The 20,813-nt window shown below is 54.1% G+C and overlaps 1 protein-coding gene and 1 pseudogene across 1 annotated transcript; both read left to right on the top strand.

Moving 5' to 3' along the window:
- The first annotated feature begins 265 nt into the window (after nucleotides 1-265).
- On the top strand, nucleotides 266-6,570 carry LOC137675804 (atos homolog protein B-like). The gene is made up of 7 exons (XM_068422027.1): nucleotides 266-1,339; nucleotides 2,957-3,015; nucleotides 3,336-3,432; nucleotides 3,920-4,078; nucleotides 4,500-4,568; nucleotides 5,867-6,072; nucleotides 6,417-6,570. The coding sequence occupies exons 1-7, from the start codon at nucleotides 266-268 to the stop codon at nucleotides 6,568-6,570; spliced, it is 1,818 nt and encodes a 605-aa protein (XP_068278128.1).
- A 3,310-nt stretch (nucleotides 6,571-9,880) lies between these two features.
- Nucleotides 9,881-15,471, top strand: LOC137675758 (stomatin-like protein 2, mitochondrial; annotated as a pseudogene).
- The last annotated feature ends 5,342 nt before the right edge of the window (nucleotides 15,472-20,813 follow it).

Below are 20,813 nucleotides of genomic sequence, written 5' to 3'. Positions count from 1 at the left end.
TGTTTGCGTAATTTGGCCTTGTTTCAGCAATTACAGAAGCTTCTATTCTATAAATGATTTTCTAGGGTCCCACTGTTTAAGGTATCAAGATGCTGCACTGCAGTGAACCCCACAGTGCTCACCTGGACATCCTGAGCGAGGGGGGGGTCCAGCTCCCACCCCCTGTCCTCACACTGTGATCTGTGGCACTTTACGGTCCCTCTTCTGCTGCTGCATGGGCTGTTCTGACTCTGGTTCCACTCGAAGTCCAGGCAAGTAAGGCTCCATGCGGCACATTCACGCGGAGACGTCCCTGACTCCAGAGCACGACACGGACCCCAGCCTGTCCCAGCCCAGTGGAGAGGTGCCCTTGGAGCCTTCCTCACAGCGCTGCATCCACCACGGCATCCTCATGGGCTACGACGAGACAGAGATCAAGCGCCAGAAGGTTTACCAGGTCTCTCTCTTCTCCCATCTTTCCAGCTGTTCTGAGAGCACAGAGCAACGGGCAGGCAGCCAGCCAGCTGTCAAGAAGGGTTACCCTGAGCAGCGAGCTCCAGAGGGAGGGCGAGATGCCAAACAAACTCACTGGGGTGGAGGGGGGGTGGATGGCAAGTGCGATGGGGGCCCTGGGCAGGCTAACCTGGACGATGACGATACCTTTGAGAACAGTCTTCTGGTGGAAGAACTATCCCTGTGTGGCTCTGCCCAGCACTTCTCCCACAGCGGGCTGCGGGTGGTGGAGTATGGGTGTGAGGGCAACCCTAGCCACAGCCCCAAGGCCAGCAGAGAGAACAAGTTGCAGGATGTCTCCTCCTCCTCCTGGCACATTCCTTGCAGTACTTTGCACACAAGAGACAGTTGCCCTGTCCCGCCAGGGTATCAGCCCACAGACTATGGAGATAACAGGGAACGGGCGAGTGGCCACAACCTACTTTACCTTGATTTGCACAATATTGCACAAACTCCCCAGTTGGACTCGGGTGGGAAGAGAAAGAAGCCAGGGAGCAGCCTGGCTCACAGCAGCAGGGCTAGCGGAGAAGACGAATGGCCAGTGGTGGCCAATGGGTGCAAGGAGCCCCCAGCTCTGCAGACAGCGCTCAGCCCCGAGCCCAGCAACCTGAGCTCCCTGGAGAAGACGCCCTATGGGAGCGACTGGCTTGGCAGCAGCAGCTGCCCAGCCAAAAGGAAGCTGCTGCCTGCTGGTGAGGTTGTGGCTAACTCCTGCTCTAAGGACGAGAGCCTGTCCCTGCCAGCGAGGAAGAAGAGGGCTCTGCCATGCCATCCAGTGCCCACAGCCTGCCACAGCACTGATGCCAAGGGGGCACTTTTCTGGAATCACCTGCTTCCCACGGCCAAGGTAAGCATCGCTTGCGGAGGGAGGCAGGGAATGACCTGGGGATACCCAGAGCTCAGGGCTGTCCTCGTGGGCACAATGTGGACCTCGTGGGCATGTGGCCTGTTGTGGCACAGCGGCCTGTTCTGTCCCAGTGCCACAGCACTGGTGTGAGCAGGGCAGTGGCTGACAGCCAGCCCTGGGACACACTGTCTGTAGGTTGTCACCGGCTCTTGACACCTTGTAGTCACTGGATCTACTGCTTGCAACCAGCTCTCTGGCCTGGAGAGCCTCATTCGAACGGGACACAACCTCTCTGTGACAGCAAGAGTTGGACACGCGGCATGGTGCCACAGTCAGTGTTTGACAGCTTCATGTTAAGCCATATTTACTGGCAGGCTTGGGAAGAGCGGCTGTCCTCTGCCTGCCTGGGGGAGAAGGCAGCAGAGAGGTGAGATGGCTTTGGGTCCCTGGCTGTGATATCCATCAGGGCACTTTGCCTGCTGGACAAGGGTTTTGGTGGCAGAGAGCAGGACTGGACATGCTCTGGCCAGGGAGTGGGAGCTCCAGTGCTGTGTGCAGAGACACCACTGGCTTTTCTGAAGTTCTGGGGTGCCTGTGGCATGTCCTCAGGGTGCCACAAGCTCTCAGAAATGGGGCAGACTCCGGAGGTTTGCAACCACCCTGGCAGCTCAGGAGCTGCCTGTGATTCCTCTCTGCTTACCAGCCCCTCCTGACCAGCTCCCTGCCTTCACCATGTCCTGCTGGCTGAGGCTACAGCAGGCTCACGCCAGAGCTGGCACACTCCCCTCCTTCCCTGGGGCATCCCATGGTGCAAGGACCCACAGGGACTAACAGCAGAGCTACCGTGGCTTCTTGCTGCTTGGAGCCAGGATGCACTGTCCATGGGGCACAGCTCCATCCCTGCCCACATGCCCTTTTTGGTGACTGTCCCCCAGCCTGGCTGCTCCCAGCACTGCCCTTGCAGAGTGAAGCCCTCCAGCAGCTTCCCTGGGTTTTCCCACCCAGTCATACCAGCCAGCTCCATCATCCTTTTGTGTGGCTTCCAGAAGGGAAGGTGTCCCCCCTGAAAAGGGGACATCTTTAAAAAGAAGCTGCAGTGTGGCCCTGGCTTTAACCCCCCGCCCTACAGCTGTAGGAGCCTGGCTGTGGGCAGGGGCAGGCAGCATGCCCCTCTGCCTGGCGGCATTACCAAGGACTTTGCATGAATCGCCTGGGGATGGGACTTTTCTTCCCTGGGAGGTGCAAGGAGATGTTGGTGCATGGCTCTGTCTGGGGGTGCTTTGTTCACTGGGGCTGGCCCCGAGACCTGCTTTGCAGGGTGGGAGCTGCGCACTGCACCCTCAGGCTGAGTACCAACACCCCCTTCCCCAGCAGAGCCACTTTGGGAGGGTAAAGACCTGCCCTTGCAGCCAAGTCTCAGTTTTGGCAGCCCCACGTCCCCACCCCAGCCCTTGCGCTGCCTTGCTGGCTGCCCCCGCGGAGGCCACTGACCGCCTGTCCGATCTGCTGGGACCCTCATGGGGCTGTGGGGCAGGGCAAGAGGCAATGGCACCTCCTGGGGGTGCATAGTCCCTGATTGCTGCCCTAACATGGTTCTTGATTTTGTGTCCCCTCCAGAGCTCTGTGGATTGCACTGCGGTCGGGAGGAGGCTGAAGAGCAGGCTGCGCCTCAAATCGTGAGTGTCTCAGCAGCCCCAGGGGCCAGCCATGGGGGCCCGGGGTGCCCGGCCACCCCAGCACCCTTCAGCCCTGTGGGAGGGCCGGGTTGGGATGAATCCTCTTCCCTTCCCTGCCCCAGGCATCTCTCCTCCACAAGACCCCAGGCTGTGGGGTGGAGGGAGGTTTCTTCTGCCCCTGGGGGGTAGGAAAGTGGGTTCAACCTCCACCAAAGAAAGGGATGGGGGGACCTGGAGAGGGATCCGCACCCCCAGGGACATAGGCAGCCCAGGGCTGCATGCTCTCTGGTCTGACACCGATCTTCTCTCCTCTCTCAAAGGCGACATCTCTGGAGCAGCCTCTGGAGGGGTACCAGGTCCTCCACAGCACCCTGGGCCACTACCGCCATCAGCCATGCTCTGCTGGGGAACTTTGAGGTAATGCCACCCACCTGCCAGGGAGGGAGGTGGGTCCTGCGGGCTCTGGGCTGGTGATGGACGTGAGAGGCTGAGCCCGACGGGAGCCCTAGTGTGGGACTGGGATGATTGTCCCCAGGGGCCTGGTGTGCAGTGGCCGTTCGTGCAGCCACCATCCGCCAGTGGAATGGCTTGGCCAGCAGATCTTTGGGTGACGTGCTAGGACCCCAGACCCTGCTGAGATGGCTGCCGTGGAGCTGAGCAGCTGAGCCAAGGCACTCTTGCTGCTTCTCTGTGTTAGATGGCTGGTTTTAGCCCACCAATTCGGGATGGGTCTGTCTTGGAGCGAGCAGCCAGGGCCACTCACGAGTGGTCTCCAGAGAGCTGGGAGACATGTGAGGGCAAGCAGATGTGGTTGTGGTAGAGATGGGGGTGATCTCACCTGCAGCTTGGAGGTGAGGAGCAGGACTGGTGTTTGAAGGTCCCTAACGCTTCCCTCCTCTCTCAGGAGTCCATCCTGAAAGGGCGCTTTGCGCCATCGGGGAGGATTGAGGGGTTCACGGCAGAGATCGGTGCCAGTGGCTCCTACTGCCCCCAGCACGCCACCCTGCCCGTTGATGTCACCTACTTCGACATCTCTGAACATAGCGTGCCCTCGCCTTTCCTGGTATGCAGACAAGGGAGGGCTGGGCCTATGGGGGAGGTGAGTGGGGGCTGTACCCAGTCACTGTGCATCCTTGGGAGCTGCCCTTCTCCAGAGTGCAGCTCAAGCAACCACCTACTTAAGGAGACCACTAGCTGTGCCAGGAGCAATATTTAACCCACAAAGCGAAGAGAGAAAGAAGCAGGAACCCTTGCAGGTGTATAAACAGGCAGGCTGCTGCCCAGCCATCTCATGGCTGCTGTTTCACTGTCATACCTGTGTTGCTGCTTGTTCATCCTTCTGTCTGGAAAGGGACTGAGCTGGGCGTCGTCTTGCTGTCTTGTGCCAGGCATTCCTGGCAAGAGGGGCTTGTGGCCCTGTGCTGGGTCCCAGCTGGACTCTCCATGGGCTTTCTCCCTCTCTCATGTGCTTTCTTTTGCCCCAGGGAGTGATTGACTTGGAGGCCTTGGGAAAGAAGGGTTACAGTGTCCCCAAAGCTGGAACCATCCAAGTGGTGAGTCATCCCCTGGCATCTGGCAGTGCCATGGGGAGGGGGCCGGGTGGGCTCCAGTTGCTCCCTAAGGTGGATACACTACATTACGTTGTTTGGCAGGGGCAGCAGCCAGAAAGGTCTGTGCAGAGGGGGTACGTGGCTGCCGAGAAAGCACAGCAGAGGGGAGCACAGGGTCACTGGGGTGCTGGCAGGGAGACAAGGTGATGGGAGATGCATGGAAGGAAGAGGTTGGTGGGGAGTGTCAGGTTCCGGATTAAGATCTGCCTTATTGGTAAATCTAGAAATTAAATGCAGTCAGTCCTGAGAAGGACCCGCCTTATTGGTAACTTCAATGCAGTCAGTCCCAAGAGGGACCCGCCCATTCAACGCAGTCAGTCCACGTGGGACCTGCCTGATTAATCACCCGGTATAAATCACCCCCAAAATCCTGACCAAAGATAAAATAGATTCGTGATCCTTGAGTTCGGACAAAGCACAACCGAGGCACGGTATCAATAAACTTAACCTTGACTTTATTAAGTCCCACAATGAGGCAACTTAGTGAGCAAGGAAGGGAGAGAGAAAGAGAGAGAGAAGTAAGTAAAAGGAAGAGAGGAAAAGAGATCAGTTGAGAGGGAAAGGATAGTCACCACCCTAGATCCCGCGGCGTCCCGTGGGTCCTCTCTTGATTCTCGGCAGTCGGGGGTGGGCGCGCGCGTGGTGGGGCAAAACGGCCTCTTTTATAGAGAATTTTTGCAGAGTCATGCTGACGTGGAGCCGCCAGTCACAGTTTGCACCACTCACAGGCCCGAGGGCGTGACAGGTCCAATTCCCACGCCGTAGGATTGGCCCATTGCCAGGCTGTCGCCCGATATCCCAGATGGGTCTCTCCGGAGGGGGTGGAGGGCTGGAGGGCGGAGACATCACTCACCCCTAGTCGGCGACTAACTTCTTGCCTCAGAAAATGTCGTCAAGGTCAGGTAGTCCTGTACCCCAGAAGATTGCATCTGAGCACGTGGGATAGGACGGTTTCTGAGACAATGCCGAAAAAAAAAGGGGGACAAGGAACAGATCCCCACAGGGAGGGACAAGGGTCTTGGCAGAAGAGTGTGTATGTGCAATGGGGAGGGGATGGGAGCACGGGAGTAGAGGTGTGTGGAAAGGACTGACCTGTGGGTCTCAGGCTAAGCCCTCTGGGGCTGGTGTAGGGCTTTTTGGGCCCTTGGGCCCACTGGCGCTGCCCCCAGATGCCCCAGCCCTGCCCTATGGATCCATTCCTGTGCCTTTCCCAGTCTCATCCCCTACCCCTTTACCCCTAGACCTTATTTAACCCCAACAAGACTGTGGTGAAGATGTTCTTGGTGACATACAACTTCCAGGACATGCCGGCCAACCACATGACCTTCCTACGCCACCGCATCTTCCTGGTGCCCGTGGGGGAGGAGGAAGGGGCCACCATGGCCCCCAGCAACCCACTGGGCACTGGCCCACCCCACAGGGTCCTCTGCTACTTGATGCACCTAAGGTAGGGCACACTGGAAGGTATGGGCACCTGCACCAGGGTCACCCCTGGGCTCCCCTCCCATGTGTCCCTGCCTCCCCCAAACATGCAGGCCCTCATGCCGGAGTGGGAGGATGGCAGCCTGACCCTCTGGCCCTGAGGAGGAACAGTAACCAGCTGCTTTTTTGGGGAGGTCGGAGTTGCCACCCTGCCTGAGGGCAGCAGTCTCTATCCCTCTGAAGGCAACCAGAGTGTGGCCACCTTGACCAGGGGCCAAAGTAGGCAAGGGGGTCATGCGCCCCGCCAAGGCTGTCCTGCCCTTGCCTGGGAGCCTGAGGTCCCTCTTCCCTGCTCTTGTCTCCACTCAGGTTTCACAGCTCCAAGTCGGGGAAGATCTACCTTCACGATGACATCCGTCTGCTTTTCTCCCGCAAGTCGATCGAGGTCGACTCGGGGATCCCCTATGAACTGAAATCCTTTACGGAGATGCCGAGGAACCCCTGCTACTTGCCCCGAGCCTGACCTTCTCCATCCTCCGGGACCACCAGGGAGCCTCCAGCCCAGCACCTCAGGGAGAGATGAGTAAAGGGCCAGTGAGCATGCACCACCTTGAAATATCGCCCTCCCTGAGTGCCCCTGTCCACCTGAGCAGCACAGACACCGTGCCCATGCCCTGCAGCAGGGCTGAGATCACCGAAGGGGCTTCACCAGGAGGGGCAGGGACTGGGGAGCAGCCCCAGCGCTCCAGGGACGCGCTCAAGCCTTCTGCCAGCGCTGCTCCCAGCTCGGGGATGTGGCTGGAGCTGGGGGGGAGTGAAGAGTTGGGCTGGTGGCTCTGGGCAAGGCTGCCCACACTGGTCCTGGGGTTGGGAGCAGAACATGCGGAAGAATTTGTATTTCTTAGTATTTATTGTCACTGGGAGTGCAGAGGAGGCTTGTGTGGAGGATCAGAGTTGCTGTGCTGTTCTTCCCCCCACCCTCTTGTTGCTGAATGAAGCCCCTGGCAGCAGGGAGGCTGCGCTCAGCAGCATGGGGCTGCCCAGGTTGCATCAGGGCTGTGGGGGCTGTGAGGGTGACTGGGGACAGGGACACCTCAGGCTCAGACACCTCTCAGAAGGAGAGGGTTACCCACCTCTTGGCCAGGGTGCAGCTCCCATGCTGGGGCTGTGTTAAAAGCCCCGGGAGAGGCTGAGACTTGCTGTGCACCAGCTCTGTGGGGACGGCCCCGCTTCAGGCAGCTTGGGGAGGCCTGGACTTGCCTTCCCACCCCTTTAGGGCAAGCCAGACCCCAAGAAATCTGTGGCTGGCAGGGAACTGGCTGTTGCCATGTCTCCTGGGGCTGAGACATGGCTGTCCCATGGATGGGGACCTGGGGCTTTCTGCAGGAGCACGGGAACAGCCCTCATGGCAGGAGCCTCCGGAGCCCATGTGTGCTGTGGATCTGAGAGAAGGTGGAGAGTGCCAAAAAATCAGAGCCTTGCACCATCTGCACGTGTGTGGGGTGAATCCCATCCAGGAGACGGCTTTGGGTAGGGGTCTGCTGGCAGCATGATCAGGTGCCGGAGGATGGGCAGGAGCCCTGGCTTAGTCCCTGGGAAGAGGGGAAGCATCAGAGGCCATCAAATGGAAGTGGGGCTGGACCTTCAGGAGGGTGTTTGGGGGTGATCTGGAGCAGTGCCTGTCCTTGCTGCAGCCTCAGGAGCCCCAGGTGGGTCAGAGAGGTGAAAGGGGCAGGGGACAAAGGAAAAATGAGCTTGCATGTACCCCATCTGTGTAATCCCCATGACCTGGGGTCTCCACTAGGCTCACGCAGGGAGGACTGCCAGGCTGCAACCTCGTTGGGGTGGGCACGACCCTGGGACCGGGGGCTCCCTGGGACAGCCATCATTTTAACCAAAGCCCACCCTGTGTTCACGCCACTCTTCCCAGAGCTCCAGCTGGCAGACCTGGGGCATGGGGATGGGACAGGCCTCTGCTACACTTAGGGGGGTAAGGCCCTGCTCTCTCCTGCCACGGGGAGGCTGAGAAGCTCTGGCCCTGCTGGGCTGGGGGGGCTGGGTCCCACTCCCCCCCCCACCCCCACACACAGTGGGGGCCTGCTCCCCATGGCACCGGGCCCTGGGGTACCTCTTGCCCCATGACACCAGGGTCCTGGAGTCATGCCCCCCCCCCCGCCCCCACACACAGTGGGGGCCTGCTCCCCACGGCACCGGGCCCTGGGGTACCTCTTGCCCCATGACACCAGGGTCCTGGAGTCATGCCCCCCCCCCCCGCCCCACAGCACCGGGGCCCCACTCCCCCCAGGACACTGGGGTTCCCCCTTGCCCCACGGTCCCGGGCCACGCTCGCTGTGGCCCAGCCGGGGTGGGGAGGCTGGCAGCTACCCGGCGAAACTGTACCAGTACTTTTCGTGTTTGTTTTTAATTTAATAAACGCCCGTTTGGATACCGAGCCCGGTCTTCGCATATCGCTGCTCCCAGGGACAGCAGAACCAGAGGCAGCGGCCGCCACGGCGGGACGGGGTGCCGGGAACCCGGAAGAGGCGGGGCGTCCCGGGAGGCCTTCCGGGGCGGCGAGGGATGCAGCGGCGGCGCGACGCTGGCGTGGGCGGGGTGCTGGGCCGGGTCTGGCCTTGGCCTGCTGCAGGTGGGGTTGAGGGAGGCCTTGGGGGGCTGGTGTGGTGTGGTGTGGTGTGGTGTGGTGTGGTGTGGTGTGGTGTGGTGTGGTGGCTCTGAGGAAGCCCTGGGGAGATGGGTGGGATGGAAGAGGCTCATGGGGGCTCGGCTGGGGGGAGCTGGGTAGGAATAGGGGTATTGGGGTGTGCAGAGGAGGCCTGGGGGCAAATGGGTATGGGGGTACTGAGGGGACTGGGTGGGAGTTTGGTTTGGGGAGTGGTGTTAGGGGACTGTGAGCAACCTGGTATGAGGAGTGGTGAGGTGAACTGGGAGGGGGAATGGGTTGGGGATGTGGGGCTGGGGAGGAAATGAGTGTAGGAGAAATGGATGTGAGGGGCTGTGGAGGCCTGAGGGATGGGTCATGGGGGGTTAGTGAGGAGGCTGTGGGGAGCTGGGCATGGGAGGTAGTGAGAAGAGCTAGGGGGCGTGAGGGGCTGTGGGGAGGAGGATGAGAGAGTGCCGGGGGCGGCAGGTCCTTGGGGGGAGCTGGAAGGCAGCCACAGCTGGGGAGGGACAGGCTGGTGAGGGGGGCCTGGGACCGAGGTGGGAGGAAGGAGTCTGACCAGGTTACAGGGGGCTGAGTGGGGCAGAAGAAACCCCACCCCACCCCTTCCTTTTCCTTATGGTGTCAGAGAGGCTTTATTCCTCCCCTCATGCAGGGATGTGTGGGAAGGGAAGATGTGGAGAAAGCTCCAACATTGAGGTGAGTCCCCCCTACACCTTCAGGGAAGGCCCTGACACACTCATGCTGATCCTGGAGCCCAGGTCTCATCCCTGTGGGGACAGCCCATGTCCCCTCATGGTGTGTGCTTGTTTGGGGTGTCAGTGATGTTTCCTGCCCTGGTGTATCGGGGCCACGAGCAGCAATCCCAGATGGGAGAGCAGGGCCTGGAGGAGGAGAGTTGTCACATGCAAGGGGCTGGGGCAGGGCTGCCCAGTGCAGCGCACAGGTGTGTCTGCGCTTGTGCAGGGATGCCACTGGGCTCCAAGGTGCCAGCAGCCAGTCTCCATCCTGTTCCTTTTCCTTTGTCCAGTGCTCCCAACAGCTGTAGCATTCAGCATGGCTGGCCCCAGCACCGCACCGCTTGAACTCTGGCCTGCCTGTGAATATCGGGGTGCTCTTTATGCCGCAGCAGGAGGCTTGGGTGGTGGAGAGGATGGGCAAGTTCCACCGAATCCTTGAGCCTGTAAGGAGATGCTTTTCTTCCCTTCTGGATTCAGCAGGTTCCTAAAGCTGTAGCGAGGAGCATCCTTTGCGCAAAGATTCGGGGGATGGTGTGCTTATTCTTCCAGATTGTGATCCTTTTGGCTGCTTGGAGACTAATTTCCTTTGGTGGGATGTTCAAAGCACTGAGAAACCTAAACTTCCTCTGTGTGGGAAGCACATTTGCTCTGCCTGCAGCATCTACAGCATGTAGCGTACTCGAGCTTTATTTGCACAGCCCTTTCTAGCCTGGCTGAGCTCTGGGGGGGTAAAATCCCAGATTAGAGGGCTCAGCTGTCTAATCCCACCTTTTTCCCAGGGTTTGAACTTCCTCATCCCTCTGCTGGATCAGATACCTTATGTGCAGAGTCTCAAAGAAATCATCATTAACGTCCCAGAGCAGTCAGCTGTCACCCTAGGTAAGGAACAGCTTCTGCGTCCTGCCCTTTTCCTTCCACTGCATCCAGGGTGAGCAAGGGACAGCACAGGGAAGAGTGGAAATGTCCCAGAATCCATACTCAGCCCTGTCTCTCGGCACCCGGGCTTGACTGTCCTTGTGGTGTTGTGAGTGGGAGAACCCCAGGAGGTCCTGTCTGCTTTCTGCGGCTGCCCCTTCTTGCTGGGTTGAACGTACCTGGGCAGGAATCAATTTTTCAGATTTCAGATGTTTTCCTGTCTTGAACCAGGAAAAATCTCCCCTGTGTTTCTGTAAAAAAGATTTTGGATCAGGTTAATGGACAACTCTGTTACAATTTTAGTATTAAGCTTTTTTTTTTTCTCCCTTAAATCTTTTATTTTTTAAAATAACTACAGTATGAAATGCTTTGATCTGGAGACCTGAGACTTCTTGTGTATTAAAACGCCAAAATGAGCCATTTTGTAGGGAATGTCAGGTCCTTTTTACAAAGCCCTTTGCATAAGGAGGTCCATTTCAGTCGATTCCTCTTCCATGTCATGCTGTTGACACCAGGAAGGAAAGGGACAACCCTGCTCAGCTATGATAATTCTGTCAGGAAAGAGGGGGTTGCCATGGTTTTACTTTGCTGCTTCACTAAAGAGAATGTGTCATTCTCTCCTGGCACATAACGTCACCCTGCAGATTGATGGTGTGCTCTATCTGTGAGTTATGGATCCCTACAAGATACTGTCCCTGCTGCACTGACACTTGGCATGAGTCAAACTGGCAGCCTCCTAGTGTCTCTGGCTGTGCCCAGCACGGTCTGCGTATGTCACGTCGTCTAGCTGGCCACCTTGGCATCCCCGCTTGCCTGGCTCTGCTGGCTTGCTTCTCTCAGTGACACGTGCTTCAGCCTCTGCCCGGCTTGTTGTGCTCTGCGAGGCAGGTGGGCTGAGCAACCTGTTCCCTCCTGAGGGAATGGGAGGAAGAGGGGAAGGCAGATCTCAGCTATGGACCCCGCTTTTCTTTGGCAGGGGTGTCTGTGGCAGGTTTCTCATCTTAGCGCTTAACGTTTGCCCATCCTGCATTGTTCGGGGTCCCTCTCGGCACTGCCATCAACTCTCTTTTTTGCTTCTGCTCTCCAGGCCAGCTATGGGGTGGAAGATCCTGAGTATGTAGTGACCCAGCTGGCCCAGACCACCATGAGATCTGAACTTGGCAAACTCTTCCTTGACAGAGTCTTCTGGGTAAGCTGAGGAGGTGGATCACAGAGCTGCAAGCATCTAGCAGCATTTCTCGAAACCCTGGGGGGTCTGCACGGCCAGGCTGATACACTTAACAGCAAAATGCCCTTTGCTTAGAGGGCTTCTGTTTCAGTTGACCTACTAGTGAATCCTTGAAGATGGGTCTTGTTTCAGTTATTTTATTTAACAGGAGCTATTTTTCCCCTGCCCTGGGTTAGTCAGAAAGGATGATGGGTGGTTGATTTCATGGGATAAAATTTATAGAATGAAGTTTCTGTTAGATTTTGTTTCAGTTTGTGGCCAGCCATGGTGATCAGGCCATTAGCAGTTAAACCCAGGGCAGCTGACCCAGGCTGGCCCACAGGTGTATTCTATAACATTAATATCAAGTTCACTACAAAAGGGAAAGCTTGCTGGGGAGTGAGGGGGGTTCTTTTTGTTCTCCTTCTCTTCTCTCTCATTCTCAATGATTGCTATTCCTGGAGCAACTTGCTGCAACTCTGTAGCTAAGTATAATTTTGTGTGTTTTGTATTATCCTTGATATTGGTTTCTTTATTTTATTAAATCTGTTTAACTTCAAACCCATGAGTCTCCCTCCTTTTCCCAATTCCCTTTCTCGGTCAGGGAAGGGACATTGGGTGAGAGAAAAACTGTTTATTGTTTAGCCCTGGGTGCAGGCTAAACACAGTCAGTGGTGCATGCCCAGACCTGGCTGGTCCAGCTGTGTGTCTCTTGAGTCAGTGACTCTTTGCTCAGGCCCAGTGATGAGTGTCCTGGCTGACCTGGTTCGGGGGGGCTTTAACCCTCATGCTGCATTTGTTGGGCAGAAGCAGGAGCTGTTGGCATTCCTGGATGGTTTTCTATCCAGATGTATGCCAGATGTTTGTATCTCAGCAATTTCAGTTTTGGGCACTGCCCTTCCTAGGAGAAGGTAACCCCTTCAAGAGATGTGGGAAGCATTTGGCCCTGCCTTACACCTGTGGAGCTGGGGTTTTCTGGTTGACCTTGGCCTGTGAGGGGAGGTTTCCATTCTGACCCCTGCCTTGTGCTAAGTGCCTCTTCTTTGCTCTGCTATTTCTTTTTGTGCCTCCCAGGAGTGGGAGTCCCTCAACGCCAACATTGTGGATGCCATCAACCAGGCGTCAGACTGCTGGGGCATCCGGTACCTGCGCTATGAGATCAAGGACATCCATGTGCCCCCACGCGTGAAGGAATCCATGCAGATGCAGGTTTAGTTCTCTGGGCGGGTGGGCTGGAACGAGAGGGAAATCTCCCCTTCCACGAATCAGGGTTGTTCTCTGTCCAGAGCTGGCAGCACTGGGCCCTCCTGTGGTGAGGGAAGCCCGTTGACGCTTTGGCTGCAAATGTACAGCTATTGAAGAAATAATTCCCATCCTTATTTCAGCAGTGGTGGCTCCTGCCTGGTACATGCAAGCCCTGCCAGCTGCCTTTAAAATCCCTACTGGGCTCTGTAGGAGGAAAATCCCAGAGCTGAAGGTTTCCCCTTGAGAAAAGCGGAGTACCAGATCTCCGGGCTGGAAGGGGAGGAGGGGGAAGTGGCCAGTTAGGTGTAGACTGGGCTGGGGAGGACTGTGCAGTGTGAGAAGCAGAACCAGCCCTCACCAGGGATTGCTTGGTGTTTTGCAGCTGTGTTCTTATCCTCTGCTAAGCCATGCTTGCCAAGCAGGATGTAGGAGCATGTCCTCACTGTGCTTGCCCCATGGATGGGATTTCCTCAGCGTGGCTATAGCAGGCTAGTGTCTGACCTGTGTTTGCAGGTGGAGGCAGAGTGACGGAAGCGGGCGACAGCGTTGGAGTCGGAGAGGATGCGGGAATTGACTATCAACGTGGCTGAGGGGCAGAAGCAGGCCCAGATCCTGGCGTCAGAAGCTGAGAAGGCTGAACAAATTAACAAAGCTGCTGGTAGTGCCTTGGGCTAGAACATGTGGGGCCTGGAGGATCTGTAGCCCTCTGCACTGAGGGGTGATGCTTCTGAGGAGCAGACCACGTCACTGTCTGTGGGCCAGGCTTCCTCAGCCACACTGATCCTTCCTTGCTGGTGCCCTTGGGCTGAGCTCCAGCTCGTGTTGCTGCCCCGCAGCCTGGGGCGTCAGGAGGTGTGTTACAGGAGTATCACTGTGCTATTGTGGAAGAGGCTTTGCCTTGATTTGCTCCTTGAGGTTGTCTTGATTTGCTCCTTAGAAGCACTTTGTTGCGGTTCTGATGTGCGTTTTACTGTGGTTCATTGCAGGAGAAGCCAGTGCCATGCTGGTCAAGGCCAGGGCCAAGGCTGAGGCTATTCAGCTCCTGGTGGCTGCTCTGGCACAGCAGGTGAGCGATGGCTCCTCGGGGCAGCCACAGCTATGGTGCTAGCACTGGAGGAGATGAAACCAAGACCAAGGTGGCACCTGGCTTTCTCTCGGATGTTGCCTGGCATCTTCAGCAGCAGCAAGGAGTTTTGTTGTCTTGGGGTCCGCTGCCAGCCCAGGATGGGCTGGGGATAGGGGCACGGATGAGCTCTTGGTGGTACGTGACTCACCTCTTCACTGCTGAGCCTTGGCCCTCTCTCACCAGCACAGCAACGCCGCTGCCTCTTTCTCTGTGGCAGAGCAGCACGTGAGCGCCTTCTCCAAGCTTGACAAAGACTCCAACAACTGTCCTGCTGCCCATCAACACTGGTGATGTCACCAACATGGTCACACAGGTCAGTGTGGTTGGAGGAACCCTGTCTCTTGCCTGAGGGAAGTGAAGGTGGCAGCCCGGCGGGGCCCGGCCCTTGTGGAGGGGATGGTTGTGCCGGGAAAGGGGAGATGAGGAGGAATTTGGCCTGGCAGATGGGTCTGAAATAGAAGCTATGGGCTGGGAAAGCTGATTCACAGCATCCTTTGGAAACAGGAGGGTCCCTGCTGCGGCAGTCCATGGCTCAGGGACCGGCCTGAGCTGGCTTGTGGCTGTAGGAGCCAGGACCCTTCTCTCTGTGCCAGAATAAGCTGGCAAAAGTATGAGGCAAGTGCTGACTTTCTCACTGTCTCTCTGGGGTGGAAGTTTGCCTCTTCCCTGTTCACCTCTGTGCCCTGAATGGGGTTCAGGCCAGCTCCTAAAGCCACCATCTCGTGGCCCTGCCTGCCTTGTCTCATTCCTACTGCACGTCCAGACTTAGAATATAATATTTCAGTTGGAAGGGACCTACAATGATCATCTAGTCCAACTGCCTGAGCAATTCAGGGCTGACCAAAAGTTAAAGCATTGTTGTTTAAGGCTGGGCAGGCTGTTAAGCAGATGACAGATGCTCTCTATTGACCTTTTCCTTCCCCAGAGGGGAAAAGGAAAAGAGAAAAGGGAGAGAGACTTATGGGTTGGAAAGTTAAAATAGTTTTAAGAAACAATAACAAGGAAAGAAGGGAGTATAATAAATAATGAACAAAAAGGATGAATCAATACAAAACTACTACTGAGCTCCCCCCGATGACAGTCAAGTCACCGCTGATGCTGCAGGGCAGGCACTGGGGAGTCCCGGAGCACACACGGGAGCAGGCGGGAACCGGATTCAGGAGCAAAGGCAGAAGCACAAGCAGAGTTCTCCCAGGATGCCAGCCATAGGGGAAGAGAGCGTGACCCTCGTGGTCCCTCAGCTTTAAACTGAGTATCACGTGGGTGGGTTGGAATATCCCGTTGGTCACTTTTGGGTCACCTGTCCTGTCTGCTCTTCCCCGCAGGTGCGACACTTTTATGGTCCTTTCCTTTGTGGAACAAAGAAACCCAACAGGGACACTAGTTTCCATGGAAACAAGCCCATGTAGTCAACGTCAGAAAGTACAGTAACTTAAGAGACTTAACTGAAAAGTCTGTCCTAGTCCAAACCAGGACATTCCACCCCTTATTCCATACCATTTATGTCATACTCTGTTCACCACTGCTTTTTCCATTTTCAAAAATATATACAGATATCACTAGTCCATGATTGTGGGTTTCCATCTGGCTAGCAGTCTCTCAGGGCAGGGGAGATGGTATGAAATTTGTCACGGTTCGTGCCCACAGGTTGCGGGTTAAAGATGTCAGTCTTGAGGAGGTTACTGGATGCCACTAGATGAAGCTAGCTCTGGTCTCATCACCACTGTGTTAACCTGAAAGATACTTCTTGAACGCTGTTAGTGTTATGCAGTGATTAACATCATAATGATCAAAACTGAGTATTCTCACCCAGAGTTAGGTTCCCCTTGAGGCACACATTGGACTTCACCATCCTCCAGCATCACCCACCAAGTACATCCAGGCCCTTAGGCGAAAGCAATCCCACGAATGGGTTTGCCTTTGCCCAAAGCAGGAAAAACCCAGATGGTTTTCCCCAACAGATGCCTTTCATGCACCACGGGGACTTTATCCACGACTACCGTATGCAGAAGTCCTGACTGAGCAGGGCCAGCTCGACTGATAGATCCCCTGGTGTTAACTAGCCAGGTAGCTTGTGCTAAGTGCTTATCCCAATTTTTAAAGGTTCCACCCCCCCATTGCTTTCAGGGTAGTTTTTAACAGTCCATTGTACCATTCAATTTTACCAGCAGCTGGTGCATGATAGGAGATATGATATACCCATTTGAGGCCATGCCCTTTGGCCCAGTTGTCTATGAGACTGTTTTTGAAATTAGTCCCATTGTCCAACTCAATTCTCTCTGGAGTGCCATGTTGTCACAAGATATTCTGTTCGAGGCCCAGGATAGCGTTCCGGGCAGTGGCATGGGGCACAGAGGATGTTTCCAGCCATCTGATGGTTGCTTCCACAGAATCACAGAATCAGTCAGGTTGGAAGAGACCTCTGGGATCATCAAGTCCAACCATTGCCTTGACACCACCATGTCAACTAGACCATGGCACTAAGTGCCATGTCCAGTCTTAAACACATCCAGAGATGGTGACTCCACCACCTCCCTGGGCAGCCCATTCCAATGTCTAATAACCCTTTCTGAAAAGAAATTCTTCCTGATATCCTACCTGAACCTCCCCTGGCGAAGCCTGAGGCTGTGTCCTCTTGTCCTATCTCTAGTTGCCTGGGAGAAGAGGCTAACTCCCACTTCACTACAACCTCCCTTCAGGTAGTTGTAGACTGCAATAAGGTCACCTCTGAGCCTCCTCCAGGCTAAACAACCCCAGCTCCCTCAGCCATTCCTCATAGGTCAGATCCTCCAGACCCTTCACCAGCTTGGTCACCTTCCTCTGAACTCGCTCCAACACCTCAACATCTTTCTTGAAGTGTGGGGCCCAGAACTGGACACGGTATTCAAGGTGTGGCCTCACCAGGGCCGAGTACAGAGGGATGATCACTTCCCTAGACCGGCTGGCTACACTATTCCTAATAGAGGCCAGGATGCCATTGGCCTTCTTGGCCACCTGGGCACACTGCTGGCTCATGTTTAGCCGGCTGTCTATCAGCACCCCAATGCTCTTTCCGCCGGGCCGCTTTCTAACCACTCTTCCCCAGCCTGTAGAGCTGCATGGGGTTGTTGTGGCCGAAGTGTAAGACCCGGCACTTGTTCTTGTTGAACCTCATGCCATTGGTCTCAGCCCATCTATCTAACCTGTCCAGATCCCTCTGTAGGGCCTTCCTACCCTCCAGCAGATCGACACTCCCACCCAGCTTGGTGTCACCATCATAAGCACAGTGTTTGCCTTGGCGGGTTTGAGGGAGTGTGATATAGTCAATTTGCCAGGACTCCCCGTATTTGTATTTCAACCACCGCCCCCATACCACAAAAGTTTTAACCATTTCACTTGGTTGATTGCGGCGCGTGTTTCACAATCGTGGATGACCTGTGCAATAGAGTCCATGGTTAAGTCCACCCCTTGGTCACGAGCCCATCTATATGTTGCGTCTCTTCTTTGATGACCTGAAGTGTCATGAGCCCACCGAGCTAAAAATAGTTCACCTTTATGTTCCCAGTCCAAATCTATTTGGAACACTAGCAGCCTGATCCACTTGTTGGTTGTTTTGGTGTTCCTCAGTTGCCCGACTTTTAGGTACATGAGCATCTACGTGACATACCTTCACGATTAGTTTCTCTAGCCGAGCAGCAATATCTTGCCACAATTCAGCAGCCCAAATAGGTTTACCTTTGTGCTGCCAGTTGCTTCGCTTCCACTGCTTTAACCACCCCCACAAGGCATTTGCCACCATCCATGAGTCAGTATAGAGATACAGCCTTGGCCACTTTTCTCGTTCAGCAATGTCTAAAGCCAGCTGGATGGCTTTTACCTCTGCGAATTGACTCGATTCACCTTGTCCTTCGGAGGCTTCCGTGACTTGTGTAGGACTCCATAAAGCAGCTTTCTACTTCTGATGTTTTCCTACAAGATGGTAGGATCCATCGGTGAACAGGGCATACCACTTCTTATCGTCTGGTAGTTGGTTATATGGTGGGGCTTCTTCAGCACGTGTCACCTCCTTTTCTGGTGGCATTCCAAAGTCTTTGCCTTCTGGCCAGTCCACGATCACTTCCAAAATTCCTGGGCGATTAGCGTTTTCTATTCGAGCCTGTTGTGTGATTAATGCAACCCATTTACTCCAAGTAACATCAGTTGCATGATGAGTAGTAGGAACCTTACCCTTGAACATCCAGCTGTTATAGAAATTTTCACATAATTAATGTAAAAGTTCTTATGAGTTAGGGAGACAAGGATCAATAGGGGTGAAATAGAATGAAGAATAGAATAATTAATATAAGTCTATCTGAATAAACACAGGTGGGCTTTCACAATCCATGAATATTGTTCTCCAAGCTCCTTGTGTAACCCTGACCTATGACTGAACAAATCATCAATCAAAGCTTAATGAGTAGCTAAGCAGGAATAGGCCTAGAAGTATTACCTTCTGATGATTTTAGTAAAGGGGATGTATGGTTAACCTTTTCTTTACCTTAAGAGAAATATAGGATACTTAGAAATAAACATTAATTGAAATAAAGTTCTAAATAGACTTCAGCTATTTTAGGTTAATACTTAGGAGACGCTGACAGTGGAAACCAGACTCTGGTCAACCCGAATCAGGACGGGACGCTGATCACGGCAAGAACATTAAGGACGGGGTGTCGACTGGAGTTGGAGCAGAACCAGAACATAAAGATCAGCGTACTGATGGAAAAGAACGGACTTTTGTGGACTCCTGACAATGGACTTTTGTGGACTCTTGACAAAGGAAGAAAGAGGAATTGAAATAGTTAGTGGACTATTAACAGAAGCTTGTGAAAAGTTTATGATGTAATTGATTATTAGTTTCTATATAAACCGATAGTGAATTTGAGTCAGGTACCATTCACTGCGGTGGTGGTCCAACTCTGAGTTGTTTAATAAAACCAGCAAACCTAGAGACCCGGACTCTGCCAGTTTTCTTTAACAGAATTTGGCACCCCAGATGGGACTCTAGGACACTGCTCCGATTCTCTGAGCATTCCCGTCTCCAACGCCTAATTGCCGGCAACAAGGGTGAGTTCACCTGGTGGTCTTGGGAGCGGGTATACTCAGACATTAGGAGCCTGTGTGTTTAAAATTGCTGAGGAATTTTTGAAACAAAGGTACCCCGGGAAATTAAGGAAAAGATAAAATGGGAATTGGACCCAGCATTGAAAGGGGGACGCCCCTTGCTGAGGTTTTGGAGAATTGGAATAGAATCCCGTTGACTGGGACATGTGGGAAAAAGATTTATTTTGCTGTGTCAAGAAGAATGGCCATTTTTAACTATGGTCCGAGGTGGAGGACCTAGAGGCATCTGTCCCTCTAAAGGGACCTTTGATGCACAAAGTTGAAATTTTTAAGGATAATCCTCGAGGATGAAGGGAGTCAAGATATTGATTTTTGGTATATTTGGTATCATTGGGCAAAACAAAGAAGGGCAAAAGAGAGCCTAAACAAGTGAAACCTTCCATTCCTTCAGCGCCCGTGCTGGAGGAATCGAATTCTTTCACTGACAGGGGATTTGGCATGTATCCCATGAGGTTGGAATACATCCCAAACCCTAGAGCTGGACCTGGAGCTCCGCCAGAAGTTCCACCAGTCCAAGCTGTTATGAGACATGAACCTTGGAAACAAGGAGATTTAGTAAATTGGCAATTAAAAATGCCACGCACCAGAGAGGATGCTCAAAAATGTGCTCAGATGCTATCCGGCATTTTTACTGATTATTCTCCAAATTGGAATGATGTAAAGACCCTCATGAGAGAGCTCTTTACAGCAGAAGAGAGGGAAAAAATCTTCCAAAAGGATCGGGAAATTGCACAAAGAGGTCAAGCTCAAGGGCTACAGCCCTGGCCCGATCAAAACCCAAATTGGAATTTGGCCACTGAGGATGGCGCCAGACTCCAACGAGATGCCTTACAGCAACTGGTGGAGGCTGTTCGGCAAGCTGGCGAAAAAAATTACTAATTGGACAAAGGTAATGGAATGTAGGCAGAAACCTGATGAACATCCCAGTGATTACTGGACTCGGTTAAAAGCTACCCTCCTGAAATATGGAGGAATGACAAGGGACAATTTTCAGGAACCCCTTGCAATCAGTGTATTTGTGGATCAATCTGCACCTGATATTAATAAATATTTCAAGAAACATATGCCAGGGTGGCAAGGCGAAAGCCTCACAAAGATTCTTAGTATTGCCACCTTTGTATATGATGGGAGAAGTGAAGAGCAAAAGAAACAAGATCAAAGAAAAGAGAGAAAGGAGCGAGAGAGAGATCAACCTTTCGACACCGCAACTACTCAGAACTACCAACGTGGCAGGGGAAGAGGTTTTTCACAAGGTTGTGGAAGGGGAGACCGAGGAAGACAAAGATTCATTCCCTCTGGAACTGATACTCCAGAATGTTTTTTTACTGTGGTAATGTAGGGCACATCGTCCGGTATGGTCCTCTCAGACCACCTTCCAACAACGGTGGGAGAGACGGAGCGGAAAGACCGGGGCGTCCACATTCTCGCTGAGAAATTTATGGATCGGGACTCTGGGATTAAGGTAGATAACGAGGGACTTATCACAGCTAAGGTAAATGGCATTCCTGTTAAGTTCTTAATAGAATTTTCATGTGTCACAGCTATCTGATGAATTTGTAAAGGTTACTGGGGTTTTGGGTGAAGAGAAGTTACCGCTTTCTCTTCCCCTTCCTATTGTTTTTGATGATCGTTTGATATGGGGTTGATTTGTTATTTCGCCAACTTCTCCTATTTCACTATTTGGGAGAGATTTATTGCAGGAATTGGAAACATG

Source organism: Nyctibius grandis, chromosome W, assembly GCF_013368605.1.
Source record: "Nyctibius grandis isolate bNycGra1 chromosome W, bNycGra1.pri, whole genome shotgun sequence".
Lineage (NCBI taxonomy): Eukaryota > Metazoa > Chordata > Aves > Nyctibiiformes > Nyctibiidae > Nyctibius > Nyctibius grandis.
The sequence above is the reverse complement of the archived record's forward strand: the minus strand, read 5'-3'. Positions and strand labels throughout refer to the sequence as shown.

What these genes read in the sequence shown, in the direction of transcription:
- LOC137675804 (XM_068422027.1), top strand. Translation starts at nt 266, where the DNA reads ATGCGGCACATTCACGCGGAGACGTCCCTGACTCCAGAGCACGACACG. An exon ending in ACCTGCTTCCCACGGCCAAG is followed by an intron (nt 1,340 to 2,956) that starts GTAAGCATCGCT and finishes TGTCCCCTCCAG; the next exon opens with AGCTCTGTGGATTGCACTGC. An exon ending in AAGCTGGAACCATCCAAGTG is followed by an intron (nt 4,569 to 5,866) that starts GTGAGTCATCCC and finishes CTTTACCCCTAG; the next exon opens with ACCTTATTTAACCCCAACAA.